This window comes from Mrakia frigida, assembly GCF_051309035.1.
Source record: "Mrakia frigida strain ATCC 22029 unplaced genomic scaffold BDY24scaffold_1, whole genome shotgun sequence".
In the NCBI taxonomy this organism is placed as follows: Eukaryota; Fungi; Basidiomycota; class Tremellomycetes; order Cystofilobasidiales; family Mrakiaceae; genus Mrakia; species Mrakia frigida.
In genome coordinates, this window is record NW_027481280.1 from 63,063 (window position 1) to 89,431 (window position 26,369).

The 26,369-nt window shown below is 54.1% G+C and overlaps 9 protein-coding genes across 9 annotated transcripts; 7 read left to right on the plus strand and 2 right to left on the minus strand.

The window, feature by feature from the left end:
- The first annotated feature begins 2,781 nt into the window (after positions 1-2,781).
- On the plus strand, positions 2,782-4,019 carry BDY24DRAFT_373006 (cytochrome c oxidase, subunit VA/VI). Its single transcript, XM_076638237.1, has 5 exons — positions 2,782-2,944; positions 3,029-3,126; positions 3,421-3,616; positions 3,691-3,842; positions 3,924-4,019. Exons 1-5 carry the CDS (start codon positions 2,842-2,844, stop codon positions 3,948-3,950), a joined length of 576 nt encoding a protein of 191 aa, XP_076500975.1. The 5' UTR covers positions 2,782-2,841; the 3' UTR covers positions 3,951-4,019.
- On the minus strand, positions 4,020-5,215 carry BDY24DRAFT_373008 (uncharacterized protein). Its single transcript, XM_076638238.1, has 2 exons — positions 4,726-5,215; positions 4,020-4,473 (listed from the first exon to the last, which is right to left on the minus strand). Exons 1-2 carry the CDS (start codon positions 5,105-5,107, stop codon positions 4,370-4,372), a joined length of 486 nt encoding a protein of 161 aa, XP_076500976.1. The 5' UTR covers positions 5,108-5,215; the 3' UTR covers positions 4,020-4,369.
- Positions 5,216-5,318: 103 nt separating this feature from the next.
- BDY24DRAFT_373011 (PhoD-like phosphatase-domain-containing protein) lies at positions 5,319-9,451 on the plus strand. The gene is made up of 15 exons (XM_076638239.1): positions 5,319-5,792; positions 5,894-6,100; positions 6,181-6,392; positions 6,497-6,810; positions 6,938-7,045; positions 7,133-7,507; positions 7,591-7,631; positions 7,715-7,854; positions 7,933-8,047; positions 8,120-8,143; positions 8,231-8,353; positions 8,442-8,782; positions 8,896-8,979; positions 9,056-9,139; positions 9,237-9,451. Exons 1-15 carry the CDS (start codon positions 5,721-5,723, stop codon positions 9,268-9,270), a joined length of 2,274 nt encoding a protein of 757 aa, XP_076500977.1. The 5' UTR covers positions 5,319-5,720; the 3' UTR covers positions 9,271-9,451.
- Positions 9,452-9,927: 476 nt separating this feature from the next.
- Positions 9,928-10,266, plus strand: BDY24DRAFT_410952 (uncharacterized protein; the record flags this gene model as incomplete). The annotated part of the gene is made up of 1 exon (XM_076642865.1): positions 9,928-10,266. One exon carries the CDS (start codon positions 9,928-9,930, stop codon positions 10,264-10,266), a length of 339 nt encoding a protein of 112 aa, XP_076500978.1.
- Positions 10,267-10,518: 252 nt separating this feature from the next.
- BDY24DRAFT_410953 (uncharacterized protein) lies at positions 10,519-10,829 on the minus strand (the record flags this gene model as incomplete). Its single annotated transcript, XM_076642866.1, has 2 exons — positions 10,519-10,589; positions 10,661-10,829. 2 exons carry the CDS (start codon positions 10,827-10,829, stop codon positions 10,519-10,521), a joined length of 240 nt encoding a protein of 79 aa, XP_076500979.1.
- A 54-nt stretch (positions 10,830-10,883) lies between these two features.
- SDH7 (Sdh7p) lies at positions 10,884-12,129 on the plus strand. The gene is made up of 6 exons (XM_076638240.1): positions 10,884-11,054; positions 11,154-11,233; positions 11,401-11,537; positions 11,675-11,686; positions 11,819-11,871; positions 12,012-12,129. The coding sequence occupies exons 1-6, from the start codon at positions 10,960-10,962 to the stop codon at positions 12,085-12,087; spliced, it is 453 nt and encodes a 150-aa protein (XP_076500980.1). The 5' UTR covers positions 10,884-10,959; the 3' UTR covers positions 12,088-12,129.
- A 252-nt stretch (positions 12,130-12,381) lies between these two features.
- BDY24DRAFT_807 (CNH domain-containing protein) lies at positions 12,382-15,100 on the plus strand. Its single transcript, XM_076645155.1, has 9 exons — positions 12,382-12,484; positions 12,784-12,946; positions 13,026-13,109; positions 13,197-13,282; positions 13,354-13,755; positions 13,832-13,929; positions 14,003-14,229; positions 14,324-14,711; positions 14,801-15,100. The coding sequence occupies exons 1-9, from the start codon at positions 12,440-12,442 to the stop codon at positions 15,015-15,017; spliced, it is 1,710 nt and encodes a 569-aa protein (XP_076500981.1). The 5' UTR covers positions 12,382-12,439; the 3' UTR covers positions 15,018-15,100.
- A 270-nt stretch (positions 15,101-15,370) lies between these two features.
- BDY24DRAFT_410956 (uncharacterized protein) lies at positions 15,371-23,039 on the plus strand (the record flags this gene model as incomplete). Its single annotated transcript, XM_076642867.1, has 36 exons — positions 15,371-16,329; positions 16,406-16,463; positions 16,538-16,567; positions 16,648-16,774; positions 16,861-17,096; positions 17,166-17,408; positions 17,516-17,563; positions 17,659-17,856; positions 17,923-17,985; positions 18,068-18,196; positions 18,269-18,313; positions 18,389-18,414; positions 18,503-18,610; positions 18,693-18,825; positions 18,904-18,975; positions 19,041-19,139; positions 19,211-19,287; positions 19,367-19,457; positions 19,540-19,657; positions 19,735-19,791; positions 19,885-19,897; positions 19,969-19,994; positions 20,071-20,246; positions 20,321-20,407; positions 20,469-20,595; positions 20,667-20,678; positions 20,774-21,118; positions 21,193-21,380; positions 21,463-21,538; positions 21,642-21,978; positions 22,052-22,151; positions 22,226-22,258; positions 22,328-22,358; positions 22,431-22,438; positions 22,525-22,858; positions 22,945-23,039. The coding sequence occupies 36 exons, from the start codon at positions 15,371-15,373 to the stop codon at positions 23,037-23,039; spliced, it is 4,905 nt and encodes a 1,634-aa protein (XP_076500982.1).
- Positions 23,040-23,427: 388 nt separating this feature from the next.
- On the plus strand, positions 23,428-26,070 carry BDY24DRAFT_373024 (eukaryotic translation initiation factor 3 subunit E). The gene is made up of 8 exons (XM_076638241.1): positions 23,428-23,511; positions 23,622-23,689; positions 23,824-23,945; positions 24,075-24,229; positions 24,641-25,440; positions 25,530-25,632; positions 25,716-25,791; positions 25,875-26,070. The coding sequence occupies exons 1-8, from the start codon at positions 23,488-23,490 to the stop codon at positions 26,015-26,017; spliced, it is 1,491 nt and encodes a 496-aa protein (XP_076500983.1). The 5' UTR covers positions 23,428-23,487; the 3' UTR covers positions 26,018-26,070.
- The last annotated feature ends 299 nt before the right edge of the window (positions 26,071-26,369 follow it).

Here is a 26,369-nt window from a genome sequence, read left to right on the forward strand (position 1 = left end):
GAAGTCCAAAGTCTAGCCCTTCTCTTCCTCCCTTGAAACTCAAAATCGCTGCTTTCCCTCCGAGTCACCCTCTTCTCTTCATGCAACTGATCAGGTGTTATAAAAATTTCGCTATCCATTTGAAGATCAATCCGAAGCCGCGAGCGAGAGAACGGAGGCTGAGAAAACCTTCCGGCGAACGCGCCTCAGGGCCTTTCCCTTGCTTCTTCTCTGCCGAGAGCTCTCGCCAACTCGCATTCGAAGCATTTTTATACCAGCCATGTGTTTCTCCACAAGCAAGGTGAAACCCTTGGACACATGGTTGGAAAAAGAAGGTTAAGCGGTCTGGGGGAGGCGAGGGCAGAGAAGACGCGCCTCTCACTTTCTTCTCCTCCCTTCCTCCCTTGTTCTCCCGTTGCTTGACCACGAGGAAAGACAGAGAAATTCTCGATCGATCGAATTGAAGTGATCTGCCCCTCCCCTTCGCTCCTTCCCTTGTTCTGAAAGCGGAAAAAAAAATGCATCCGAAACAAGCCGTGAGACGACGCTCCTCGATTGACTCTTGAGCCCCCTCGCTCGACGTGGAGAAAGAGAAGGCTGTTCGAAACGAAGGAGAGTTTTTTCTTCACTGGGAGAAGGTTAACCTAAACCTTCGCTTACCTGTTCTTTTGGCTTGAGATCATGATGTTCTTCCCGGATCTTCCCTGTTCATGAAAGAAGGGAGATAGGACGATCAGATCCGTCCCCCGCCGCTCGACTACTGCTGCAAGCTCCGTCTCTCCTTCTTCAACTCCTCCCACGTGTCTCTCATCATATTATTAGCTCTGTATCTCAAAAGGATTTCAGCAAGTCCGCTTTCGAAGATCAGAACCGACGCGTCGGTGCAGGACGTCGTCCTCGAGATACTCCTCTCGACGTTCCTTCTCCGGGATGCTTCTCGCACGAAGATCTCAGCAAGTCGTATAGGAGTTGTATAGGGCCAATCTAGCCAAGAGAGGAAAAAGCTATAAGCTATCGATCACGAAGTCCATCCTCCTCGCCATCTTCCTTCCCCGAACCGACTTGACTGGACGTTTGCATGGGATGGCGAAGACGAAGAAGTTGTGTGATGGCTTGAAGAAAAGTTGGGCATAGCGGGAGGTAATTTTGTCGTGTTCGAAGGGTTTCTTAAGGCCTTAAAGCGGGAAAGAAAGAAGAGAAGACGTGTCGAGGAGTCGAGGTGAGCTCTCTCGGCCGCTTGGACGGAAACAACTTGGATAGACGAACTTACGCGATGTTAGAAATTGGGGCTAGATTGAAGACGAGGGCGGAAGCTGGGTCGTTGAGTCGAAGGACGGAGTGGGGAAGGAGGAAGAAGGACGCGTCGAGCGAGCCTGAACAAGACGCCAATCAAGGAGTCAGCCCAGAGTTGATAGATGTCCTATCTCAGGCTCGCCGAGAAAAAAAGAAGCACTTACCTCAGAGCTCCAGCTCAGCCTTGAACGTAGACCTCCGACCGTCCTCTACCTCTCGTTGAATCAAATCCTCCACTTCCAGCCTCTCCTTCTCCGAATCAACAACGAAAACGATCTTCCCATCTATACTAATGTAGGCTCCGTCCAAGGTTGTATCGGACGAAGGATTGCAGATCGGGGAATTGAGAGTCGAGAAGGGACGTGACGTGCAACCGAACCGTTGCTCTAGCGACTCAACGAGGTCGGAGGTGAGGGAGGAGTTTGGATCGGATGAAGGAGGAGAGGTTCTCGCCTCCTCTACACCTGCACGAGAGGGAGAAGCGGTTGAGATGGAGGATGTCCGATCCGACGAGTCTTGCGAAGTCGAAGCGAAAGACGGAGGGGACGATTTGGAGGGAGGTGAAGTCGAAGGAGAGGGTTTGGATTTGGATTTGGATGAGCGATAGGAACGGGGTGATTTGAGGCTGTGTAGATCCGAACCGGAGGAGATTGTTTCATTAGCGGAAGGGAAAGGGCGAGAAGGGGCGGAGTGAGAGAAGAGAGAGTCGAATCGACCGAGTCGTCGCACTCACGTTCTCGTCCTTCTCCCTCGAACAGAGCAACGCTTCCACTGCCTTGGCTGATCTCAGCTCAACGTCTGTGTACAGATAAGAGGAAGTAGCGACGAGGACGTCAAACGAAAATTGTCCGAGAGCGGCGAGTGTCGAGGGATCCCCTCTGGCTTCTTTTAAGATGAGAAGGAGAGCCTCCCAAGGGAAGCGAGTACGAGAGAGAGCGAGCTGAGAGGAAGATAACAGAGAACGAACGAGTATCGGATACGTCCAGAAGCATCTGGCATGGTCTTGGGGAGAATAGAGAGAAAGGGAGGAGCTCATCTTTTCTTCCCAAGCTCGCCATCAGCTCCTGTTTGCAAAACTGCACAAAAGAATCATTCATTGATGCAGAAGGACGACCGAACGAACTTTTTAGCCGCGAGAGAAGCGTAGAAGATGCTCTGAGACTGCACGAGAAGGAGAAGAGGAAGAAGGGAGGGCGAGGTGCGCCATCAGCTCCTGTTTGCAAAACTGCACAAAAGAATCATTCATTGATGCAGAAGGACGACCGAACGAACTTTTTAGCCGCGAGAGAAGCGTAGAAGATGCTCTGAGACTGCACGAGAAGGAGAAGAGGAAGAAGGGAGGGCGAGGTGAGCTCGAGTCTTCCCCCGTTGGGCCTCCCACGCCCTTCACCCGACTGAAGCTCGCTTTGCTGAGTAAACGATGGTCCAAAGACCTATCTGGTATATACGAACGAGCGAAATCGGGTAAAAGACGAAAAAAACTGGTGGTGGGAGCTTGGCGCTTGAAGTCAACTCGTCCTCCTCTTCCTCTCCTCGTTCTCCCTCCCACCCGTCACCCTCCCTCCGCCCATGTTTCGTCCCATCCTTCGCCTGCCTTCCGCAACCTCTCGCTCCCTCTCTCTCTTCCCTCGGTGCTCTCCATCCTCCCTAGTCGTGCCTTCGGCTCGTCTCGGTTCGTCCCTCCATCCTGGCTTCCCCTCAGGAGTCCCCATCGAACCAACTCACTCATCACCGACCTCTCCTGCTTCTTTCACAGGTGTTCGATTCGCTCACGAGGCAGCAGAGACGTACGATCAGTTCAACGATCGATGGAAGCTCTTCTTTGATCAGGCTCCAGACCTGTTCGAAGTTCAGGTGAGTTCGTAGCAGGAGCGTGAGGGAGGAAGGGCAGGAAGCGGGGAGAGATGGAGAAGGAGGGAGGAAGGTGGTGAGCTCGTTCGTGGCGAGATGGAGGCTGGATCTCACAGAGAGGGTTCCAGGGAGCTCACTGGAGATCTCGGAATGCCCAGAGAGGAGCAGTATATACCAGGACGAGCGAATCGCTCAAGCTCAGCGAAACGGCAGAGCTCCTCACACTTCAGCCTCGCTCCTCTTCCTCCTTCTCTTGCTTTTCGCTGACCCTCGATCGCTATCTCTTTCTCATCGCAGAGAGGAATGAACAACATGTTCGCTCACGACCTCGTTCCAGCCGTGGACGTCATCGAATCCATGCTCCACGCCTCTCGAAGGGAGGACGACTTCGGTCTAGCCGTTCGCGTTTTGGACGTGCTCTGGTTCAAAGTAGAGAAGAAGTCTCAGTTCGATGCCTACATGAAGGAGCTTCAACCCCTTTGCGAGGAACTAGGTACGTCAGGCGGATCCAACGGGTGGTTTTCGAGCTCGAGCTGATGAGCTCTCTCTCGCCTCCCTCGTTCGCAGGTGTCCCAACTCGACAAGAGCTCTACGGCCAACAGCATCTCGGGAGGTACTACCACGGTCCCGGAGAAGGTCAAGTCGTACCTCCTATCGCCGATGTCGACGACAAGAACTTCGTTTATGGACCCAAGAACGAGCCGAGACCGACCATTCGCGTGAGTTCTCTCCGCTCATTGTTTCTCGTCCTCCCTCAGAACGCAAGCTGATCTCTTCTCGTTCGGCCTTTCCGTGAGCAGGCTCCGCTGTGGAAATTGGGCTACTAGTCTCCGAAGCGGCGTCTCTCTTTGTACTCTTAGCAACGATCTCTCATGACCCTCTCTCTCCCTCGACTCAACGACTTGAGGTAGACGAAGGAGGGAGTTCTCTCTGCTCAGGGAAACTGGAGAGACTGCAACTCCATCTTGAGAGAAACAGAAACTGCTGTGAGCGAGACAGCTTTGCATCTCCCTCAATGTGAACGGAAACGAACGAGCGACGAGCGAACAACAACTCCCGCTCCCTCTATCTCTCTTCTCCCTCTGTCCCAACGCTCTCGTTCTTCAACACATCAGAAACTTAACTAATAACCAACTAGATAACTAACAACTCCTGCGGAAACAGATCCGACTACACAAACCTACACTCCCTCTCTTTTCCCTCCACGTCGAAACCGAACCTTCTCACTCCTTGGGGAAACGTTCGCTCAAGCAGTCTTTGGCTTCCTTCCAGTTCCGACCGTCTTGCGAGTAGTCTGGTTGATGTAAATAACGGCTCCGAGGGTGACGATACCGACGAGAAGTTTGTTGTCTGTTGAGAGGGGCCGGAAGAGACGAGACGGCGGTGGGGGAGCGGAGGGAGGAGGAGAGGTCAGCTTGAACTTTTGGATGCATGGAAACGAAGGTGCTGAGAACGAGAGAGCCCATCCAAAAAGCAGATGCGTAGGAAAGTCTCATGAGAGCTCGTCCCAACCCTACGTGCTCTCTAGAAGACGAGAAAACGAAACGACACGACCTTTCGTCCCGAACCGGAACACAACAAGACTCGTGCAGCCAGACTCACCCCAAATGCCCTCCACAACAGCAGCAAAGCTCTTCGCGATCCCTTCCAGCGTAGCCTCGGTGACGTTGAAGGTCGTCTTGAGGACACCCGAGACGACAGACCAGGCAGCTGTGACGAGGTGGGCGAGGAGGGAGTAGATGGTGGAAAGGATGGCTTCGACGGTGAGGAGGAGGGAGTGCAAGATGGAGGCGACGGCGTCGTAGAGGGAGGCGATGGCGTTGGTCATTTTTAAGAAGCGTAGAGTGGATGGGATGTAAGGATGGGAAGAGGAGTGAGTGGGCAGGGAGGGTGGAGGGTAGGAGGGGGGGAGGGTGAGCGTTGGAGGGAGGAAAGAGCAGAAGTGACGAGTTTGGTTCTTGGAGCCTTCGGACTTCGAAAACATGTCAGTGACGTGCCGAGCTCGATTCGGGGCTGAATTCTACATCCTCCTTCCGAAGAGAGAGAGAGAGAGAGAGGTATAGAAGAGAAGAGCTCCAGTCGCGAAGATGGTTGGGCGTCGAGAGAAGAAATCGAGATATTGAAAACGAAAGAGTCAACAGCTCCGACCCGAGCTCCCCACCTCCTGTCGTTCGTGAGCTCGCTCTTCCCATCGTCGAAGACATTTCACCTGCTCTAGCTCAAGAAGAGAAAAGGCTAACTCGGATCAGCTCGCTCCTAAAAATCTACGAAACAACTAAAATCTAACTGGCTGGCTGCAGGGGATCTTTCGTTTCAAGAACGCGACGGTTTGTTTGACACCCTCCCTTCGCTCGAGCTCACCTTCCTTTTCCTCTCTCCTTCTCCTTCTTCTCCTTCACCCTGAACAGGCTCCTCCATTTCGTCGACCTTCCTTTTCTTTCGTCCTTCTTCCCGCTCAACACATACCCGAATCTTCAAAGGAAGGTTTTCAGTCTTTGGATCCTTCTCTTCTCGAACCACCACTCACCTCGCCCTCGTTTGAACGAACGAGCTCAACACTTCGACTCTCCTTCTCACCCTCTCCTCCACCGACGACGATGCTGCTCTCTAAACTCATCGCGACCACCTCGACCCTCTTCCGGATTGGAGCTTGGTTCTTCCTCAGGATCGTGAGTCTCTCTTTTCTATCTTATCGAGCTCTTCGAAGATGAAGCTGACCTTCTCCTCCTCCTCCTTCTCTTCATCTTCTCTCCTCACCTTCTCCCACCAGCTCCCTGCGAAACAAGCTAAAGTCGCCCTTCCAGCTCTCTACTTCTTCTACCTCTACCTCTGGACTCGAATCCCCTACAACCTCCCCGTCGCCGAGCTCAAGCAGAATGGGAACGGCGCAAAGACGAACGGTCAGTCGAATGGGAACGGGAACGGAAAGGAGAAGATCGTTGGGGCGAATGGGAACGGAGAAGCAGCTTCAGAGAAGGTCAGTTTGGGAAGATTTTCATCTAATCTCAAGATTCACCAGCTGACCTCTGTCCCTTTCTCTTCTCTTCCCCTTCGAAGAAGCTCAATGGAACGACGTCCTCCTCGACCAAGTCGTCCCACCACGTCCTCCCTCGACCAAACCCTCTCAGAGTTTTACTCTCTCTTCCAACCTCCTCCAAACGAATCAACTACATCTCTCTCGCCGTCAACACCCTCCTCATGATTTTCGCTCTGGATCTGCTCTTCACCCCGATGTTCTTCTTCGCGAACGAAGATCTGGCTTTCTCGAGGTTCGTCTTTCGTCTTCTTCAGCTCATCTCCCTTCTCTTCTCACGCTCTGGGTTCGAGTTCGAGACTGAGGTTTTCGCTCCTGCCTCTTTCTTCTGTCTACTAGAATCGGAGCCATCACCCCTACCTCAGCAAAGATCACCGTTCGGCTCCCTCCCTCCGCCCAACTCCAACCCATCCTCACCACTCCTCTCGACGTCCTCGCTTCCTCGGATCCAGATTTCAATGAACTCCCACTCGACCATCCTATCCTCACCGAGCCAATCGTCCTCTCCACACCTCCTCCAGCGAGGATCCTCTATCGTCAGGCTCGTCCAGTTGGGAAATGGACGAACGGACCTCTGCTCGAGCCGAAGGAGGAGAGAGACTGGGTGCAGACGGTGGTGATTTCGGGGCTAGAGGCTGGACGTGGGTACGAGTGTGAGTTTTTGAGCATTCTGGTCGTTGAAGGAAGAAACTGCGGAGAGGGAAGGATTGGAATCGCAGGCTGAGGAGAGGAAGGGAGAGCTGATCCCGACGCGTCGTTTCTTCGTTTCTCGCCCATCAGACATCCTTCCTCCAACACCTTCCAACCCAAAGCCCTCCCCTCTTGCATTCAACACCGCTCCCGATCCTCATCTCGCTAGATCAACCGGCTCTCACTTCACTTTCCTCTGTTCGTCGCGTCCTCCCTTTCTCTCTTTCACTCTCCCTCCGCCCCGATCTGACCTCCCCTCTCCTCCCCCCTCTCGCTTTTCCACAGCCACCTCCTGCATCAAGCCCAACTTTCCCTACTCTCCCAACCCCTTCCACGCCCGTCTTCGGATCCCAGGAGTCCAAGTCCTAGCCAACTGGCTCGAGTCTCCTCCTCCTCCCTCTCCCCACTCTTCTTCGAAGAAGAGGAAAGCACCAGCATTTATGACCCTATTGGGCGATTTCGTGTACGTAGACACGCCTGTGGGAGGTAGTGGTAAAGATGGGGATGGTGTTGGGTGGTGGGGAGTGCCCGGGAGGCTGGGGAGTTGGTTGGGCGGGAACGGGAACGGGAATGGAGCGGGAGGCGGGAAAGGGTGGTTCAGGAGGTTGTATAGACAGACTTATGGGAGGGAGGAGATGCAGAGAGTACTCGAGAAGCTTCGTGAGTAGTTTAGGTCTTTGCGTTCGGCTTCCTTTTGACGAGAACGAGAGCTGACCGACTCGACGCGTCCTCAAACCAAACAGCCATGCTTCATATCCTCGACGACCACGAGATCACGAACAACGTGAGTCTGAGCTTAAATCTACTTTTTCTCCGTCTATTGCTACACTGACCCTCTCTATCTTTCTTTCGCTTCATCGATTTCAGTTCGCCGGTGAAGGAAACCCCTCCGCTCAAACCCCCTACCCTTCCGCCGCTTCAGCCTACGAGATCTACCAAGGAGACGCCAACCACGATTCGCCAGTCGAGGGAGTGTGGTGGTACGATTTTGAGCACGGGGATACTGCGTGAGTCGTTGAAGAGCAGCAAGTCTAGGAGAGAGTTGAGTCGCGTCGAAGGACTGACGTCTCTTTCGTTCTTTCCAGGTTTTTCGTGATGGATACTCGAGCTGAGCGATCGAATGAGTGGATGGTTGATAGCGAGGAGAAGACGATGCTGGGTCTTCAGCAGAAGGAGGCGTTGTTTGAGTGGCTTGGGAAAGTAAGTCGGTTTCGTTCGCCTGCTCTTATCGTCTTCGGGGAGAGACAGAGAGCTGACGTCTGGTTCGAACAGGTCAATGATACTGCAACGTTCAAGGTAAGCTTCCACGCCGAACTCGAGGAAGAAACGAGAGCGTCACGAACCGACCAAATCTGACGCGTCCTTTCCTTCGCTTCTCGTCAGTTCATCGTCTCCTCGGTCCCTTTCACCTCTCTTTGGGGAAAACCAGACGGCCAGATTGATACCTGGTCCGGATACCGAACTGAGAGGAACGAGATCCTCGACATTCTCGAGTTCGTGCCGAACGTGAGTCTCGTCTTTCCCTTGCTTCCTCGACCCCTCTCCGAACCTTCCTGTCTAATTTTTCCCCTTTGTACGCGTCTTCGCTCTCCAGGTCATCGTCCTCTCCGGAGATCGCCACGAATCCCTCGCCGTCTCCTTCCGTAACAACTCAGTCTTCGAGTTCTCCACATCCCCCCTCTCTCAGTTCTACGTTCCCTTCGTCCATACAGTCCACGCCGATCTCTCGAGGAACTACATCCCTACTGGCTCGCACTTGGAGGACGAGGTTCTTCGGGGAGGAGAGGCTTCTGCTGCTGCGACGGTGGGAGCAGACGGGAAGGGAGCGCTGGGCGATGGAGTTCCTGGGACCGTCGTAAAGGGGAAGCAAGGCGAGTTGAAGGGTGTGCCGGAGGAGGTGATCTTGAAGTACTGGCCGCATGGGAATGTGAAGTGGTGAGAACACGCTTTCTTTCTTTCTTTCGAGACGAGCAACGAGCGTGACGCGTCTCGTTTTTTCTTCGTTCGGAGCTAACTCTTTTCTCTTCATTTTCTTCCTCGTCTCCCAGGTCCTCTCTTGAAGTTGATACCCGAGATCGAGATTCCCCGAAGCTCAATTACGAGCTCTGGATCGATGGGGAACTCGCGTGGCAGTGAGTCGACGTCGGCATCCTCCCGTCCGTCTCCTTCGAGCTCGAGTTGACCATCTCCCTTTCCTTTGTACTACAGCTTCGACATCACCGGCAAGCCCGTCCGGCCTCCCACCACTGCTCTCGGAGTTCCCACCGTCGGTGGTATCAAGGAGATGCTTTCGTGAGTCAATCTTCCCTTTCCTCCTCTTCGTCGCAGTCCCTCCACCGGACCGAACCTGACTCTCCCTTCACCCTCTGGTGTATCGCTCGCCTTCTAGAAACTTCGGACTCCTCCCAAGGAAATGGTTCTGAGCTTGGTCTCGTTCCCCTTTCCCTCTCCTCTCGCCTCGTTACTTTCGTCGTTCCTTGCTTTGTTTTGCTTTTCTCGGACCACCCTGTCTGCTGTCTTTGTTTACGACTCGCTCTTTCCATTTCGATCCTTCTGTTCCATTTGTGCTTGCCTTGATAGACTACAATGCTTTTGTTGATTCTCTTTGAGGACGAGGAGGAGACGGAGAGGAAGAAAGCACGGGGAGCGGCGATGAGGGCGACGCGTCGGTCGTTGAAACTCCTCGTTGGGAGTTTGTCGACTAAGCATGGACACCTTCTGCGTGGTCCTAACTGAGTTATAGATTTGGTATCCAAGCTCGAGGGAGAACCTCAGCGAAGGCGCTAGACGGTAACCTCGTTTCGTCTCCCCTCGACGAAAGGGAACCTCGACGCGTCGACCCCTGTGCTTCGACTTCACTTCGTCTTTCCTCTCCTCCTTCGCTCTGGGTGAGAAGAGAGACTGACACGATGGAAAGATTACAAAACTGATCTGGAATGGAACTGAAGGAGTCTCTCATCAACCACATCAATCTCAACTTCTCACTTCTAAACCAAAACAAAGCCAGCCCAACTTCTCAGACACCAACCTCCTCCTTACCCAAACCAACCCACCTCTCCTACCCAGCTCAAACTAAAAACATGTTCTCTTCCTCCTCAACCAACTCTTCTCTCTCCTCCTACCCCTTCTCCTCCTCTCCCTTCATCGTCCTCGGATCCTCCTCCTCCATCAACTCCACCTGCAACCGATCCTCTCCTCCCAACTTTGTCGCTCGACTCATCATCTCGTCGACCTCCAAACGATCCAAGGACTCGGTCATCCCCAAGAAACCTGTCTCGCCTAGCACGCCATCGAAGAAGGAACTGAGGGAGAGGGCGGCGAAGAGGGAGAGGAGGAGTGTGACGATCTCGTCGGTGGAGGATTTGGAGGGCATGATGGGAGGGTTCTGGGCAGATGCTGCTAAGGAGGCTGGGTTCTAGATTAGTAGTTTTTGGAAATGATGCTACTTTACGACTGAAACGAACCTCTCTTGATGATCTTCTCTCACTGTCTCGCGGCTCAAAGAATGAAATCCAAAGCGACGCGTCTCTCCTCCGTTTTCCCTCCTTGCCTGTTTGTGCTTCAATTCTTCTCTTCTAGAGTCTATCGCCGTACGAAAAAAAAAATGACATGATCATCGAATCCGGCTCGAGAATAGAAGAAATAGATGCAAGAAAGCGAAAAGCAGATGCTCAATCCCTCCCAGCGCGCGTCCAATCCACTCCTCCATCCGCTCCCCATCTCTCCTTCAACCACTCGTCCGCTGCGTCCACCAAGCCATGACAAGGTCAGTTCGAGCCTGGTCGTCCAAACTCAATCATCGACGAGACTCACCCTCCTTGAAATGACCCGTCTCGAAGAACCCTCGACTCGCACTCAACGGACTCGGATGCACACTCCTCAGCACGAGGTTCGTCTTCTCGTCGACCCCAGCACCCTCCAAAGCCTTCTCGGCGTGAAGACCGAAGGCTTCTCCCATCTTGACTGCCATAGATTCTGACATGCTTGGTAGATAAAAGAAGGAGGGAAGCTGTCCTGATTCAAACAAAGTCTCGAGCTCAATTTCGTCCCTTCCTCCCTCCCTCCCACATCCACGACCCTCCCTCCCTCCCTCTTTTCAATCCTTTTTAAAAATGCGACCCACAGCTCTTCGACTCGCCGTAGCTATCGGAACTACTCCTCCTTCCTTCGCCAGAGAAGCCTCCGTCTCTCTTTTGCCTCCCCTTCCGTGAGTTCCGACTCTTCCCTTCGAGCTCACTCACCCTTCCTTCCTTCCGTTCCTCGAAGCTGATCGCGATCGTTTTGGCTTGTTCTTTTTGTCGAGCAGACTGTACAGGAGACTTCTGAGGAGTCATAGGAACCTGCCGATCGAGATGAGGAGTCTGGGGGATACCTACATCAAAGATGGTGAGTCCGACGAGACACCCCGTTCCCTTCCCTCCGACAGTTCGACTCGTTCTTGCTCTTCTCCCTTCTACCTCTCGCCCACCGCCGCCTCTTCGGAGACGCAAATCAGCCTGCTGATCATCTTCTCTGTGCTTCTCTCTTGGTTTCGATTCTCGATCTACCTACAGAGTTCCGTCGTCACAAAACGGCCGACAACCCTCTTCACATCATCGGATTCCTTTCGCAGTGGAAGCACTACCTCGACTCGATGGAGAAAGGAGAGCTCGACAAGGGAAGGATGCTGGACATGGATAAGCTTGAGAAGGTCAGTTCATCTTGCGATCTGGAGCTTTGGGAGGAGAGAGGGAGGAGGGAAGGCATGACGAGGAAGGTTGAGCTCGAGGGCTGAACGCTGACCGATCTTTCATCCTCGCTTTTTCCTCTTCGTTTTCCTCGCCTCAGATGTCGAACGAGGTTAGTCGTTCTTTGCAGTCGCTGCATGCCCAAAGGTTGAGCTGGAGGAGTGAAGGGTCGATTCTAGGGGGAGGGAAGGGAGAATCGAGTCGAGCTGACCTCGTTTCTTCCTCCGACTTTCGTCTCCCACAGCAAGTCGCTCAGCTTTACGAGCTCATGAAGGAGACCAAGGACATCTGGAAGACGTGAGTCCTCTCTCTCGATCTACTCACTCTCGAGGCACGAAGCTGGGAGCCTCAGAGGGTCGTCCTGACGAAGGAAACGTCGAGCTCACCTTTCCTCTCCACCCTCCCTTCCCTTTCTTTCTTCGCTTCTCGCTTCCCAGCCCAGAAGATCTCGAAGCCGAGAAGGCCCGCCTGGAAGCCATCGATCCTCTAGCCTTCAAGGAGAACAAGGAATAGCTTTCCCTGACACTCGAATATTTACATGCCCATGCTCTCTGAGTCGGTTGGAAGAGAGAGAGAGAGAGGGAGGGAGGAGAGGGAAGGTCGCGTTCGTCGTCCTGCTCTCGTCTCCTTTCGTTCGCTGCCCGTCATCGCCTCGAGCAGTCCATCTTCTCATTGATTTGTATGCATCTCAGAGAGGAGCCCAAAAACCACAAGAACGAAAGCAAAACAAAGGTGAAAAGGAGACGCCCCTCGGCGAGGGAGTTGCCCACTTTCTCTCTTTCCTGTGCTGAGCTTCGAGTTGCTCTCCAACGTCCACCATCAACTCAGAGCAAGCTTTTATCCAGTCTAGCCAGAACAACAACGTATGATCTCCTCGTACCAACAGGGGATGCCTCGAGGAGACTCGAAGGTGAGTCTGAGGAAAGGAAGACGGCGAGGGAGGGAGGCGAGGAGATGGGAACGAAGGAAGGGAGGGGAGAGGACGGTCTGGGACGGTCGTTCGACCAGCTAGGAAGAAGCAGAAGCGAGATCGGGGTGGTTCAGAAGGACAAGAGACGCTCTGTAGCTGTCGAGGAACCCGCTAGAAGCTGTAGGAGGGTCATAGGGAGATGTAGAGAGGTCGAGATCAAAGATGATCGAGCTCACCACCTCCTCTCTCCCTTCCCTTTGATCAACCTTTCTGACTCAAATTTCATCTCTTACTACTAGGTCTTTGAACTCCTCCCACTGTCTCGCTCAACTTTCCACAAGAAACCTCCCGTTCAATCCCATTCGTCCACGTCCTCCGCCTCTCGCCCTCCTTCCTCGAACGCCTTCAACAACAGAGGCGGTCGACCTCCTTCTGGTTCAGTCACTTGCTACGTTCCTTTTCGCGAGTTAAACTCTTTTACTACATGCATTCGAGTGTACGAGAAGAAGCTGATCGTCGAAATCTACTTTGGGCTTCGTAGGGACGAGAGATCCTGGGAGCCGAGAGTATCTCGCCGTCGGATGCGAGGATGGAGTTTGGATTGGAATCAGAGGAAGGGACGAGAGTGAGTTTCTTCGTGGTCGTCAGCTCAATCGAACAGGTAGACCTAAAAGAGATGCTGAGAGGGTCGACCTCTTTTCTTTTTCTTCAGCCTTCCAGCAGGTGATGAGCGTCAAGCACGTCCAACAGATCGAGTTCCTCGCCGAAGCAGACCTCATTCTCCTTCTCGCAGATAACGTCAGTTCTTCTTCTTCTTCTTCTCTCTTTCAAGACTCAGACTGACCGTTCTTTTCCCGCTACGATCTCAGGCCCTCTTCTTCTACCCCCTATCGACTCTCCTCGCACCAGCAGCACCCCCAACAACCTCCCACCTCCCAACTCCGACTCCACCTCCTCTCGCCTCTCGCTCTTCGTCCTCTTCTCTTCGACCTCAACATCAATCCAACAGCTCCAGCTCCTCAACTCCACGCTCTCGTTCACCAGGTCGAGGCAACAACACCGTCGAAGATCATCAGTCTCCTCAACGACTCTCCGGTCAAGCCAAAGTTCAGTTCTTCCAAGTCGGCGAACTGCAAGGCAGATCGCTGGTGATCTATGCGAAGAAGAAGGGAATCAACGACTGCATCTTCAGGTGCTTGGAGTGGGTCGTTGCTGGAGATGGAGGAGGTGGGAGAAAAGCGGATAGGTTCGGGAGTTGGAGGATGTACAAGGTTCGACGCGTCGTTTGTTTTGAATCGAGCTTGATCCCCGTCTCTGACCTGCGTGCTTCCTTTTACTCGACCACAGGAGTTCTTCATTCCCTCGGAAGCTCATTTCATCAAGTTCCTTCGTTCCAAGGTCGCCATCGGGTGCGAGAAGGGAGTCGAGATTCTCGATCTGGCGACGTGAGCTTCGTCCTTCTCTCTCGTCCTTCCTTCCGCTGACTGATCTGACGAAAGCTCCTTCCTCTATTTTCAGTCTCCAAGGAGGTACCATCCCCGTCCTTCCAGCAGTCCCTCCCGGCGTCGCAGCTCTCGCCTCAACGTTCGGTCTCGCCCACAACGGAAACGGAGGCTTCGATTCAACTCCTCAAGTCGAGCTTACCCTCCCTGCCCTAGCGAAGAAGTGCGAAGGCGCTGTGCCCCTCGGGATCGGAAGGGTCGACCAGGGAGAGAGGGAAGGAGAGTTCTTGTTGGTTTACGAGAGTGAGTTCGAGTTCGAGTTCGACGCGATGCACTTCCCTCTCCTACTCTCTTTCTCTCTTTGCTGACCCTCTCCTTCGCTTCCTTCGTACATCAGCCTTTGCCATCTACCTCTCCTCCAAAGGCGGTCATCCAACCCCTCCCCTCCTCCCCGTCTCCTTCTCCACGCACTCGACGTCCGCCTCCTTCGCCGGCAACCACCTCATCCTCGTCTCGGCCAACTTCATCGAAGTCAGGAACGTCGCAACGGGAGAGCTGGTGCAGATGATGAGTGGGAAGAACATCAGAAAGGTTTGGGAGGAGAGAGGAGCTTGGAGGGAGATGGAAGGTCTGCCGGCTTACAACGCTGCTGCTTCGCAAGGGCCGTCGATGGAGGGAGGCGGAGGGGAGAGTAGGAGAGGGAGGATCGGGGTGGTGATGGATGAGGTTGGGATGGGTGGTGGTGTTGAAGAGAATGGGGATGGGATGGGTGTCGGTCAGATTATGTGAGTTTCTGATTTGCATCTGCATCCGATTTCGATCGTCGCGTCTCGCTGACCTTGTCCCTTTCTTCTCCCTTCCTTCGTTCGAATAGATACGAACTCGCCCCGATTCAACCCGAACTAGCTCTCCCTCCCCTTCCTCCACCCCCTCCCATCGGAACCGAATCCTACCCTCCCAGTCCTCCCCTCGCTGGCCTCGAACGAACGAGGAGCTTCGCTCGACCAGCCGCTTCGGGAGGAGCTCCCTCCCTCCCTCCGCTGGACGTGGATGTGGATTCGGATCTGGTTGATTACTTTCATGCTTTGTAGCTTCATAGCGAGACGAGACGAGATTTGTATGAGTTTGGAGATGAGGAAAGGAAGGACGACGACGCGTCGAGGACAGAGGAGGCAGGGTTGTCGACCCAACTTTTGGCTGCCTCTTCAGCTGGAAAAAAGTGTGGATCCGCAAGCCTATCAACCTGGTACGTTGAGGACGAGAAAATCTTCCCTCCTCTCCAAGCCCTTATTAAGCCATTGTTTACTTTTTTTTGATGACGAGTCAACGCAGCTGGAAACGGCCCCTCCGTTGTCGATCTCCTCTCCTTCCCTTTGCTTCCCTCCTTTTTTTTTCACGCGTTCGTGTTTGGAACCCAACCAGCCGCCTCTCTTTTTCACCGAAGATGGCTGAACGACTCATTCAACTTACGAGGGACCTGCAGCAAGCTGAACGGGACAAGAAGACGAACGGCGACGAAGGGACGACCAAAGACGACGAGCTCACCACCTCCCTTCCTTCCTCCTCCTCCTCCCTCTCTCCTCCTGCTCTCTCTTCTTCTCCTTCGCACGACGACGACCTGGGACCTACGGACACTCTCACCTCTCCTACGAACGTCATCCAACCCTCGGTTACGATTCCTTCCTCTCCTACGAACCCTTCAGCTCGGAAGCAACCCGCCGAACCGACGACGGCTGTTCGACCTTCCGCTACGAGTTCCAACACGATGCCTCACCTTCACTGGGGGAAACCTTCTCCTAGTCGTCGTCAAGGCAACGGACATGCCAAGATCACCGAGGAAAGATCCGACTCGGAGGAGGACGTAGAGAAGGAGACCGAGGAGGTCCAGGTGCACGATTTTGCTGCCAACTCTCCTGGCCCTCTTGCTCTGAAACTCTTAGCGGGAGGAGGGAAGGGAGTGAGACAGTCTAGTTTCCAATCCATCATGTCGAGAGGCAACACCAAGTTGAAATCATCCGACTCTGCCGAGGACGACCTCGACCTTCCCTCTCAGCCGTCGCCTTTCTTCCCTTCGCTCCATCCTCGAGCTCAACCGACTCGTTCCCAAACGCTCCCTTTCCCTCACTCCCCTCTCGTTCGATCCAACTCGCTCCCTCAGCCTTCGACCCCTACTCCCTCCTACGACGCTCCCAGTGCTCAATCCAAATGGTCCCACCTCAAGCAGAAACTCCAGAGGAAGAACACGTCCGCTCCTCAAACAGCAGTCGAGGAGAAGCAGGCCGCTCCGATCAAGTTGACGGACGAGTTGATGGCGGGAGCGTTGGCAGTGGTCATGTTGAAGATGGACGTCGACAGGGACGACAAGGGGAGGAAGAGGGTCCCCGTTTTTCTGCATCATGTAAAGTGAGTCGAGATCGAGCATGAGTTTTTTTAAGTGTTTGGAGTTATCTGCTGAAGAATCTCGTTCCTTCGTCCGCAGGTTCAAGATCTCGGATTCGATAGGAGGGATGGGGAATCACCCGGTTTTCAGGATTGAGGTTCGCTCTTCTATCTCTTCTGTCCTCCCTTCTGTCCTCTCAAACCGCCTTCTGACCACTCTTCTTCCTCCCAGTGCGACTACGGAGACGGTCGAGTCAAATGGGTACGTCCCCTATCCGAACGCGTCTCCTTCCTTTTTCGTTCGCTCAAAACTCACGACGCGTCTCTTCCTCTCCCCTCCAGGTCCTCTACCGAAACCTCCGAGACTTCCTCTCCCTCCACGCCCACTACAAAGCTGCTTTCCTCAGTCGAGTGACCGGAAGGAGTTCAGCCAGAGGACCCGTCGAACTGCCTGAGTTTCCAAAGTCGAGTGAGCACCCACACCCCAGTCTCTCTCCTTTGCGCGTGTCTCGTTCGAAACTGACTAAAAGCGTTCTTCGGTCGGTTGGCGATCAGGCATTCCCTACTTCCAACGACGAAAGAGGGAAGGCAAGGATTCGTCGGACGAGGGAGAGCTGCAACACGGTTACAATCACAACTCGGACGATCCTCAGCATCAGCATCATCTCGGTGGAGGAGGAGGAGGGAAGGGGAAGGGGAAGGAGATGACTGCTGGAACTGGAAGACACTCGTTCGCCAAGTTGCAACGAGACGCTTTGCAGAACTATCTGTTGGGGTTGGTGAGAGCTGTGGTGAGTCAATCCCTTCTTTGCTTTCGTCTCCGAAACCTCGACTCTGACTCGTTTCTCCTTCTTCGCCAGATGCTCCGTCCCGAATCCAATCGTCTCATCCGCTTCTTCGAACTCTCCGCCTTGACCCTCCAACTCGCCAAGAACCCCGGTGGGATCCAAGGGAAATCGGGTTTCTTGAGAGTGTTGAACTCGGACGCGTCGAGGAAGAGCGATCGGCCTGCGTTGAGGTTGCTGGCCTGGAAGAAGGCGAGGAAGGAGAGGTGGTGGGTGGTGAGGGAGAGTTATTTGATTGCGGTGGAGGAGCCTGATCAGGTGAGTGAAGGGGTTGGAGGGAGGCGGCTGAGAAGGGGAGGAAAGGGAGGAGGAGGGAGAGAGAGGATGCGATTTGCTGCTGACTTGTTTTTCGTTGTTTGCGATAGTCGGACATCTTCGATGTGTTCCCTTTCGATCAAGATTTCAACATCGAGGTGAGCTCATCCCCTTTCCCTTCCTCCTCGCCTCGCTCGAAACTCACCTCTCTCTCTCCCGACGCGTCGTTTTCCTTTCCTTCCCTTTCGCTCAGCGACCCACCCGAGTCCTCCGAAAAGGTCTCGAAGCCGTTCACATGGACAAGAACAAGAACAAGGACGACTGGGGATCCATCGCCGACATCGACGAGGCCGATCAACGAGAGGAGCTCCGACTCGCCGCTCTCGAGGGAGACATCCATGGGCTCGACAAGGCGACGATTGGAAGCTTGCAGGAGGATAAGGCTGCTGTTGTGAGTCCGCCTCTTTACGATGGGCCGAATCGAAGGTTCGAGTGCTGACGCCTGGTTTCTTTGTAGTCTCATCACACCTTCTTCGTCAACAACTCTCAAGGTCGACTCAAGTTGGTTGCGAAGAATGTTGTTCGTCCTTCTTTCTCTCTTTCGTCTTCCTTTTCTTTCCTCTCGACTGACTCTCCTTCTCCTCTGTCTCTTCTTCTCACAGCGTCAGATGCAACAGTTCATCATCTCTCTCGAGAAGATGGCTGGGGATAGCATCTGGGCGGGGAAGAACCGATTCGATTCGTTCGCTCCCATTCGACTCAACGTGGCTGCTCAGTGGCTCGTTGACGGCGTGAGTTCTTCTTTGGATTCTTTGAGATCTCGAGGATGAGACGCTGACCTCTTCTCCGTTTCGATCCGTCAGCGTGATTACCTCTGGAGTCTCAGTCGAGCTTTGCTTGTTGCGAAGGTGAGTTCGATCGAAGACGAGACGCGTCTTCTCTCTCCGAAGCTGACCCGACTACGCTCTACTTCGCTCTCTCAGAAATGCGTCTACATCCATGATTGGTGGTACGTCCCATCTCACAATTGCCATCAGTCGAGAGAAAAGTCGAACTCGAACTGACCCCCTTCGTTCGTCCTCTTCCTCTTCCCTCAGGCTCTCCCCCGAACTCTATATGCGACGACCCGCTCAGGAGAAGTACCGACTCGACAACATCCTCAAGAAGAAGGCCCAGGAGGGAGTCAAGATCTACGTTATCGTCTAGTAAGCTCCCTTTTTCCTCCCGCTCGTTCGAAGCTCGAGAGTCGGACTGAGCTGACCTTCCTCTTGTCTTCGTTACGTGCAGCAACGAAGTCTCGAACAAGACCACCCCTACGGACTCTCTCTACACTAAGAAGACTTTGAGAGATCTTCATCCTAACATCTTCGTTCAACGGTCGCCTTCTCACTTTGCTACGGGAACTTTCTACTGGTCTCACGTGAGTCGATCGTTCTTCTCGTTCTTCCCGCCTTGGTCGAGGGCTGACCGTCCATTTCGTTCTTTTCTGATTGCTCAGCACGAGAAGATGTGCGTCATCGACGAGGAAGTAGCCTTCATGGGAGGAGTCGATCTCTGCTTCGGACGATGGGTGAGCACCTCTCCCCTTCCTCGACTTTCGTCACCTTGCTTGACCGCTCTTCTTCGCTCCTCCAGGACACCCCTCAACACTCTCTCGTCGACGACGACTTCGAACCCAACACCGTCGAGGGAGAAAACGGACCCGTTTGGCCTGGAAAGGACTACAGCAACCCTGTGATTCCTCGTCTCGACCTTCCCGCTCTTGCCGCTCCTTTCACTGACGCGTCTTTCTTCCTCCTTTAAAGCGAGTCATGGACTTCCACACCCTCAACAAACCCTTCGAGGACGTTTACGATCGAGGAAAGGTCCCTAGGATGCCTTGGTGAGCTGCCTCCGCCCCAGCTCCGTTCGAACCGAACTCGTGCTGACCTCCTCCCCTCTTCTACGTTTCGAACGAACAGGCACGACATCGCCATGCAGATGGTCGGTCAACCAGCTCGAGATCTCTGTCGACACTTTAGTCAGAGGTGGAACCATCTTCTCAGGATCAAGGTCAGCTCAGTTCATCGTTGCCTCGTTCGTTCCCTTCGTTTCCTCTCCGGAAACTGACGCGTCCTCGGTTCGATTGGTTCAGAACCACACGACGGCGATGCCCTTCATCGTTCCTCCTCCCGACTTCAGCGTCAAGGAACTTACCGAACGAGGTCTGACGGGGACGTGCGAGGTTCAGGTCTGTCGATCTTGTGGCCCTTGTGAGTGCTTCGTTTCGGTCAGAGGAGAGGGAGGGTTGATGCAGAGCTGATGCTGCCCCTCTTTGTTTGTGATTCAGGGTCGATGGGAACTGCGAACCGAGTCGAGCACTCGATTCAGAACGCTTACCTCAAGGGTGAGCCCGGATCTTTCGAAAAAGGAGGAAGGAGGGAAGAAGAGACGCGTGCTGATCCTCGTTTCGTTTCGTTTCGGCTCTTCGTTCTCGCAGCTATCCAGATGAGGTTCGTCCGCCTATGCACTCATTCCAGAAGGTAACTCGATAACTGACGATCTCTTCTCTTCCCTTTACCAGCGAGCACTTTGTCTACATCGAGAACCGTTCGTCCCTTTCGCTCCTCGACTCCCGTTGACGCGTTGCTGATTCCCCTCCCGCCCCTCTTCGTCCTTCCCTCAGAGTTCTTCATCACTTCCACCGTCGTCGATGGAATCGTCATCGAGAACCGAATCGGGGACGCTCTGGTCAACAGGATCATCCAAGCCCGAGACGAAGGAACCGCTTGGAGAGCTTGTATCGTCATCCCGACTCTCCCAGGGTACACCTACCCTATCGACTCCGATGCTGCTAGTTCCGTGAGCTCCCTTCGTCCCTATTCTTCGAGCCTCGAAGTTGGAACATTACTGACTTTCTCTTCTTGTCGTCGCAGGTTCGTCTCATCGTCGAGTGCCAGAACAAGTCGATCTGTCGAGGACCCAACTCGATCTTTGCGAGGTTGAGGCAGGAGGGAATCGATGTGAGTCTGTTTAGCACTCTACTCTACATCGAAAGCCTGACTGACTCTTCACTTCTCGCAGCCCGACGAGTACATCTCGTTCTTCTCTCTTCGAGGATGGGGAAAGTTCAAGGACGGAGTCCTCACCACCGAAATGGTTTACATTCACGCTAAGACGATGATCGTGGACGATCGACTTGCTATCATTGGTGAGCCCCTTCCCCTCCTATTCTTTCGACGAAAACGGTAAAGCTGACCTCTCTCTCTCTCTTACGCTCAGGTTCTGCGAACAGTGAGTTTCTGTCGAACCGAACTCGACGCGTCGGCCTCTCTGACTCGCTCCTTCCCTCCCTCTTCTGCTTTCCTCCCTTCGTCCTCATCCTACAGTCAACGAGCGTTCGATGCGAGGAGATCGAGACTCGGAGCTCGCTTCAGTCATCAGGGACACCGACATGATCGATTCGAAGATGGCTGGGAAACCCTACAAGGTCGGACGGTTCGCTCACACTTTACGAATTCGACTCATGCGGGAACACCTTGGATGCGATGTGGACGCTATGGAGGAGGACGATCTTCTCGACCGTGACGCTGTTGCTCCAGAGGAGGAGATCCAGGTCTGGGATCCTTCGTCGGAACAGCAGGCGGCGGGAGATCACCACGACGAGGGCGTCGTCAAGACTCAGACTGTCGGAGATCGGATGTGGATGCACGCTGCTTCGGTTGCTCACTCAGGTGAGCTTGTTTTCTTGTCCTTGCACTCTTCGTTCCTCCTCGCTGACTCGTCCCTTCGTTCGTTTTCTTCGCAGTCGCTCACGGTCAAGCCGTCGTCGTTGGAAAGACCGTTCAGAAGGTCGGAGAGATCTTCAACGTTTCCGATAAGCCCGAGGATACCATCACCACTTCGAACGACGATATCGAGATCTTCGACATGGCAGGAGACGGAGGGAACAAGGACGGGAAGGCTCAGGGATTCTCGTCGTCGGTCGTCGCCTCGGTGAGCCTTTCGAGAACTTCCTCAGCGATGAAGAGAACTATCGCTGACTCTCCCCACCTTTGCTCTACTTCACACCTTGTAGATGGAAGAACGTCGTCTCGCCGAGCATGGCCTCATCGATGGTCCGTTGAAACGAGATCAACTCGGAGACATCGCTGGTGAGTCTCGTCGCCCTTTTTCTCTCGTCTCCTTCGTTTCGAACATCGTCGTCGAATCCTCACTAATATATCTCTCTCTTTCCCTTGCCTCGCTCTCCCCCAGACACCGTCGCCGACGCTACCGAGGGACACGCCGACCGCAAGGTCTCTGCTTCCGAAGCGAAGAAGAAGGTCGAGCCAGACATCAACGAGACTCTCAAGAACACCGATGCGAAGGACGTCAAAGAAGGACTCAAAGAACCTCTCCCTACCGAAGGACCAGCAGGAAGATCAGCCAGTCCCGCTTCTCACAAAGCAGGCAAGGATGCGAGTGCTCGAGAGGAGGAATCGTCAGCACCTCCCGCCGAAACCGAGGAGCAGCAGCAGTCTACTCCCACCTCTTCTTCAGCACCGAGAAGATCTGCTACGAGGAAGGGAGGGAAGAACCCTCACCCTTGGAAGTGAGTCGGCTCCTCACTCGTCGAGAGAAGCTTTGACGAGACCAACACTGACCGCCCTTCTCTCCTTCCGTAGGCTCCCTCTTCCTACCCCCAAGATCGATCCGATGGGTCTGAACGACCCTCTCGACGAAAAGTTTTGGAAGGATACCTGGGTCGCCGTTGCTGTTCATAACGTGAGTGCTTCGTTTTGTCTCTTCTCGAACGCGAAGACCTCGCTGACACGATCTTCTCTTCTTTCTTCTCGCAGACTGAGATCCACCGCAAGGTCTTCCGATGCATCGTGAGCTTACAATCCATCGGTTTAGGATACCGAAGAAACACAAGCTGATCCCTTTCTCTTTCTCTACAGCCTGACGATCTCGTCACGAGTTGGGATCAATGTGAGTTCGAATCGACGTCTTCTCTTCTTCTCGTCCCCGACTGACATTCCTCGTTCCCCCTCTTTCTCGTAGACCGAGAGGTACGCTATAGCTTCCTTTCCTACTCTTACTTGCCTCGAAAGTTTCTCACTGACTCTTCTCCCTCTCCCTTTCTCCCTTCCTCCAGAACGTCTCGCACGCCGAGAAATTCAACAAGCCTCCCGCTCCCGACGCCGTTCACGGTCTCCAGCAGGTCATCTCCATCCACGGTGGCCCAGGAACTCACGGAGCTGGAGGAGGAGGATCAGGAGGAGGAGCTGTCGGTCAAGGTCAAGGAGACGGAGATCGACAAGGAGCGACGTCGCCGACGGAGGGAGGTCCTTCGAGGTCGAAGTCTACGAAACGAGGAGGAGCTCCTGCTGGATTGGAGGGTTTGCCTTTGAGTGGACCGACCGAGGGATGGAACAACTGGGAGAGGGAGAGAATGGAGGAGTTGTTGGCTGAGGTTCGAGGACATCTGGGTGAGTCTCAACGAAGCGAAGAGAGAAGGCGGGGGCGACGCGAACGATGAGAGCTGACCTGATTCCCTTCCCTCTCTTCGCCTCAGTCGTGTTCCCTACGAGGTTCTTGGAGGCTGAGGATACCGGGAAGAACTTCCTGTTCAACTCGGATCTTATCTTGCCGTTGCAGATTTACGCCTAGGAGAGGGAGATGAGGTCGTTTCGTGTTTAAATTCTTGGTATCGTTTGTGCTATGTTCGGTTTCTTGGCTTGGTTCGCATTATATCGTTCGTGTTTCTCATTATCACTTCACACCTAATCCAGTCCTGGTATGCTCCTTGCTTCTTTCTATCGAGAAACGACCAACGAGAGGCAGATGAGGACGAGCACTCCGGGACGAGAGGTTGCGATTCTCCTACTGAGCACTAAAATTACGTCTTTTCGCATCCCTCTCCGTTCTCGAGCTCTGCTACATCAAGATCATCGAACTGCTTTGAAGAGGAAAGCAAAATGGCCGAGAAAAAGTACATCGAGCCCCTTCGCGACGAAATCGACCTTCGACGACTTTTTGACCTTCCCTCCTTTGTTCGCCAAACCGCGACCTCTCCCTCCCTCCCCTTCCCACTTCCCCTCTCCGTCAACCTCCCAAAATGGCCGAATTCGACCTCACTCAGGTACGCAACCAACTCTGGAGAAATTATCTTCCTTTTAGAGCTAGAAATGGGAGCTCACGCTTTGTTCTTCTCGTTTCCTTCCCTCCCTTCCTTTGTCGACCTTTCATTAGCGGATGATCCCTTACCTGGATCGTCACATGGCTCTCCCTCTCTTGGGTCACCTCACCGATGTCGAGCCGTACGTACACACTCTTCTTGTTGACCATATCGAGCTCTCTGGGAAGCAGGAAGACAGAGTGAGGTTGGTTGGGTTCAAAGAAAGCTCAAAGGTCGCTCATCACTTTCCTTCCTTCTCCTCCCCAATCCCTACAGCCCTATCTTCCCTGCTGCTTCCCTTCTCGCTGCTCAGTACGAGCTCGTCAAGAAGACCAACATGGTGGATTACGCTCAGCAGCTCTTCGAGACCATCAACCCTGGAGCCGAGGCTCCTGCTGGTTCGTCCTTCTTCCTTCCCCTCCCTTTCCTCGCCTCGCCTTCCTCCCTTGCGAGCTTCACCAGTTCCATCTGAATGACTCCAAAATAACTGTTGACTCTCCTCCCCTCCTGTTATGTTTCTTCTACAGATCTTGCTTCTCGACGAGAGGAGGTCGCCGCTAAGAACACCAGCCTCGCTGCCGCCGCCGAGCAGGTCCTCGACGTTATCAGCAAGCCCGAGGTCGCTGGACAGTTGAAGCAGGACAAGGACCAGAACTTGATCTGGCTCAAGGAGAACTACCAGGTGAGTTTTGGTCGAGCGTTGGTTAGGTTGGAGGCGGTCAAGGGGAAGGGAGGAGGAAAGGGAGCTGTCGCGTTCGAAAAAGTGGGACGTCGAGGAGGAGGCGAGAGCTGGGTCATTCCTGGGAGAGGAATCTGCAGGAAACGAGCTGGCACGTCGTGAAGTAGCTGGTGGAGGTTGTGTTAAGGTCTTGTCCCTTTGCGATGAGCTCGGAAGGAACGAAAGCTCGACAGCGACCCAGCTCCTTCTCAGCTTCTCCGACCCTCCTTCCCTGCATTCCCCCACCTCAGAGCTTCTCTCCCGACATGTCAACCCGCGACTTTCTCGCATATCAGGACCTCTTCTCGGATTTTCCTGAACTGAACGTTCGAAACTGACCTCCTTTGCTCGTTTCCTCGCACCTCCCTCCCACAGCTCACTCCCGAATCCATCCTCACCCTCTACCACTACGGACAGTTCCAGTACACCTACGGAGACTACGCCGGAGCCTCCCAATACCTCTACCATTTCCTCGTCCTCTCCACCGATCCCGACCTCAACCTCTCCGCTCACTGGGGAAAGCTCTCCTCCGACATCCTCTCCGGATCTTGGGACGAGGCCCTCAAGGGCGTCAACGAGATCAAGGACCTCATCGACTCTCGTTCCGGATCCGCTTTCGCCGTCAACACTCGATCCATGGCCGAGGGAGGAACCCCATCGTCGGCGAGCTCCACCGCTGCTGGACAGGGAGGAGATCTCGCTCAGCTTCAGGCTAGGAGTTGGTTGCTTCACTGGTCGCTCTTCGTCTACTTCAACCACCCCGACGGACTCCCTCTCCTCCTCGAACTCTTCCTCTCCCCCGCCTACCTCTCCACCCTCCGAACATCCTGCCCTCATCTCCTCCGATACCTCGTCTTCGCCGTCATCGTCACCCACCGTCTCCCTCCCTCCCCTCGCGTCCCTGGTCAAAAGAGGTCGGATCCCCTGAGGGACGTTGTCCGAGCCATCGAGGGAGAGTCGTACCAGTACGAGGATCCCCTGACGCAGTTCATCACCAGGTTGCACACCGAGTTCGACTTCGAGGGAGCGCAGGAGAGTTTGAGTGCGGCGGAGAAGGTCGTTGCGAACGACTTCTTCTTGACCAGTGGAGACGGAAAGCCGGAGCTGTTCTTGGAGAACGCTCGATACTTGATCAGTGAGACGTACTGCAAGATTCACCAGCGAGTGGATATCAAGTGAGTCTCGGTTTCTCCTTCCCTCGCTCGTCCCAGTCTTCGTCTCCTCTGCTCTTCGCTGACTCGTCGTCCTCGCTTCCTTCTTGCAGCGACCTGTCGGCTCGTCTCAACCTGACTCGGGAGGAGGGAGAGAAGTGGATCGTCACTCTTATTCGAGACACTCGTCTGGAGGGAAAGATCGACCTCAACGCCGTTCGTCTCCTTTCCCTCTTCCTTGTTTGTTTCTTCGACGCGTTTTGCTCACCTTTTCTCTCCTCTTCCCGTTCAATTTGCAGAACATGCTTCACATCACCCGACCCTACGCTTCCCAACCTCCTTCGCAGTCCATTCTCACCACCACTCGAGACCTTGGTTCGTTCTTCGCCTTTCCTTTCGACGTTTTCGACGCGCTCGAGACTGACCTCTTTCTTTCTTTCCTCCGCTTCGTCCTACAGCCGAGTCCGCTCAGACCATGAGCTGGGCTATGCAGCAGAGGGGACAGTCTACCGGAGGAGCTGGACGAGGAGGAGGACGAGGTGGAGGAGCTCGAGGGAGGAAGCAGGAGGGAGAGGAGGGTCAGGCTATCGAGGCGAAGTAGATTATTTGTAGAGTCCCGCTCCAATTTCGATCTCATGCTACAATTAGGACGAAGTGCTCTCCGAGTCTTTTTCTCAGTTCGGGCTCGTAGACGTCGTCGGTCTCATCGGCGAACTTTCTCTCCGCTGACGCTCGATGCAGCTCGAAGGGAGCAAACAAAACAAAAGAAGAGACGCGTTCTGGCACGCTCTTTTTCGACAGAGCCTTGCAGGAACTTCGGAAACACCGAGCTGACGAACCTTCTCCCATAGACGCTCTACTCTTTGCTGTGTCTCTCTGTAGAGCACGATCTTCACCTCTACAGCCAAGAAAGAACCGCTTCAAACTCTCTTCAAAGGTCAAAAAGGAAAGGC

What these genes read in the sequence shown, in the direction of transcription:
- BDY24DRAFT_373006 (XM_076638237.1), top strand. Translation starts at nt 2,842, where the DNA reads ATGTTTCGTCCCATCCTTCGCCTGCCTTCCGCAACCTCTCGCTCCCTC. An exon ending in CAGACCTGTTCGAAGTTCAG is followed by an intron (nt 3,127 to 3,420) that starts GTGAGTTCGTAG and finishes TTCTCATCGCAG; the next exon opens with AGAGGAATGAACAACATGTT. An exon ending in ACCCCTTTGCGAGGAACTAG is followed by an intron (nt 3,617 to 3,690) that starts GTACGTCAGGCG and finishes CCTCGTTCGCAG; the next exon opens with GTGTCCCAACTCGACAAGAG.
- BDY24DRAFT_373008 (XM_076638238.1), bottom strand. Translation starts at nt 5,107, where the DNA reads ATGTTTTCGAAGTCCGAAGGCTCCAAGAACCAAACTCGTCACTTCTGC. An exon ending in TGTTGTGGAGGGCATTTGGG is followed by an intron (nt 4,474 to 4,725) that starts GTGAGTCTGGCT and finishes CCCTCTCAACAG; the next exon opens with ACAACAAACTTCTCGTCGGT.
- BDY24DRAFT_373011 (XM_076638239.1), top strand. Translation starts at nt 5,721, where the DNA reads ATGCTGCTCTCTAAACTCATCGCGACCACCTCGACCCTCTTCCGGATT. An exon ending in CCGCATGGGAATGTGAAGTG is followed by an intron (nt 8,783 to 8,895) that starts GTGAGAACACGC and finishes CTCGTCTCCCAG; the next exon opens with GTCCTCTCTTGAAGTTGATA. An exon ending in GATGGGGAACTCGCGTGGCA is followed by an intron (nt 8,980 to 9,055) that starts GTGAGTCGACGT and finishes TTTGTACTACAG; the next exon opens with CTTCGACATCACCGGCAAGC.
- SDH7 (XM_076638240.1), top strand. Translation starts at nt 10,960, where the DNA reads ATGCGACCCACAGCTCTTCGACTCGCCGTAGCTATCGGAACTACTCCT. An exon ending in GGATACCTACATCAAAGATG is followed by an intron (nt 11,234 to 11,400) that starts GTGAGTCCGACG and finishes ATCTACCTACAG; the next exon opens with AGTTCCGTCGTCACAAAACG. An exon ending in ACCAAGGACATCTGGAAGAC is followed by an intron (nt 11,872 to 12,011) that starts GTGAGTCCTCTC and finishes CTCGCTTCCCAG; the next exon opens with CCCAGAAGATCTCGAAGCCG.
- BDY24DRAFT_807 (XM_076645155.1), top strand. Translation starts at nt 12,440, where the DNA reads ATGATCTCCTCGTACCAACAGGGGATGCCTCGAGGAGACTCGAAG. An exon ending in TGCCTCGAGGAGACTCGAAG is followed by an intron (nt 12,485 to 12,783) that starts GTGAGTCTGAGG and finishes TCTTACTACTAG; the next exon opens with GTCTTTGAACTCCTCCCACT. An exon ending in TTCTCCTTCTCGCAGATAAC is followed by an intron (nt 13,283 to 13,353) that starts GTCAGTTCTTCT and finishes CTACGATCTCAG; the next exon opens with GCCCTCTTCTTCTACCCCCT.
- BDY24DRAFT_373024 (XM_076638241.1), top strand. Translation starts at nt 23,488, where the DNA reads ATGGCCGAATTCGACCTCACTCAG. An exon ending in GAAAGATCGACCTCAACGCC is followed by an intron (nt 25,633 to 25,715) that starts GTTCGTCTCCTT and finishes TTCAATTTGCAG; the next exon opens with AACATGCTTCACATCACCCG. An exon ending in CACCACCACTCGAGACCTTG is followed by an intron (nt 25,792 to 25,874) that starts GTTCGTTCTTCG and finishes TTCGTCCTACAG; the next exon opens with CCGAGTCCGCTCAGACCATG.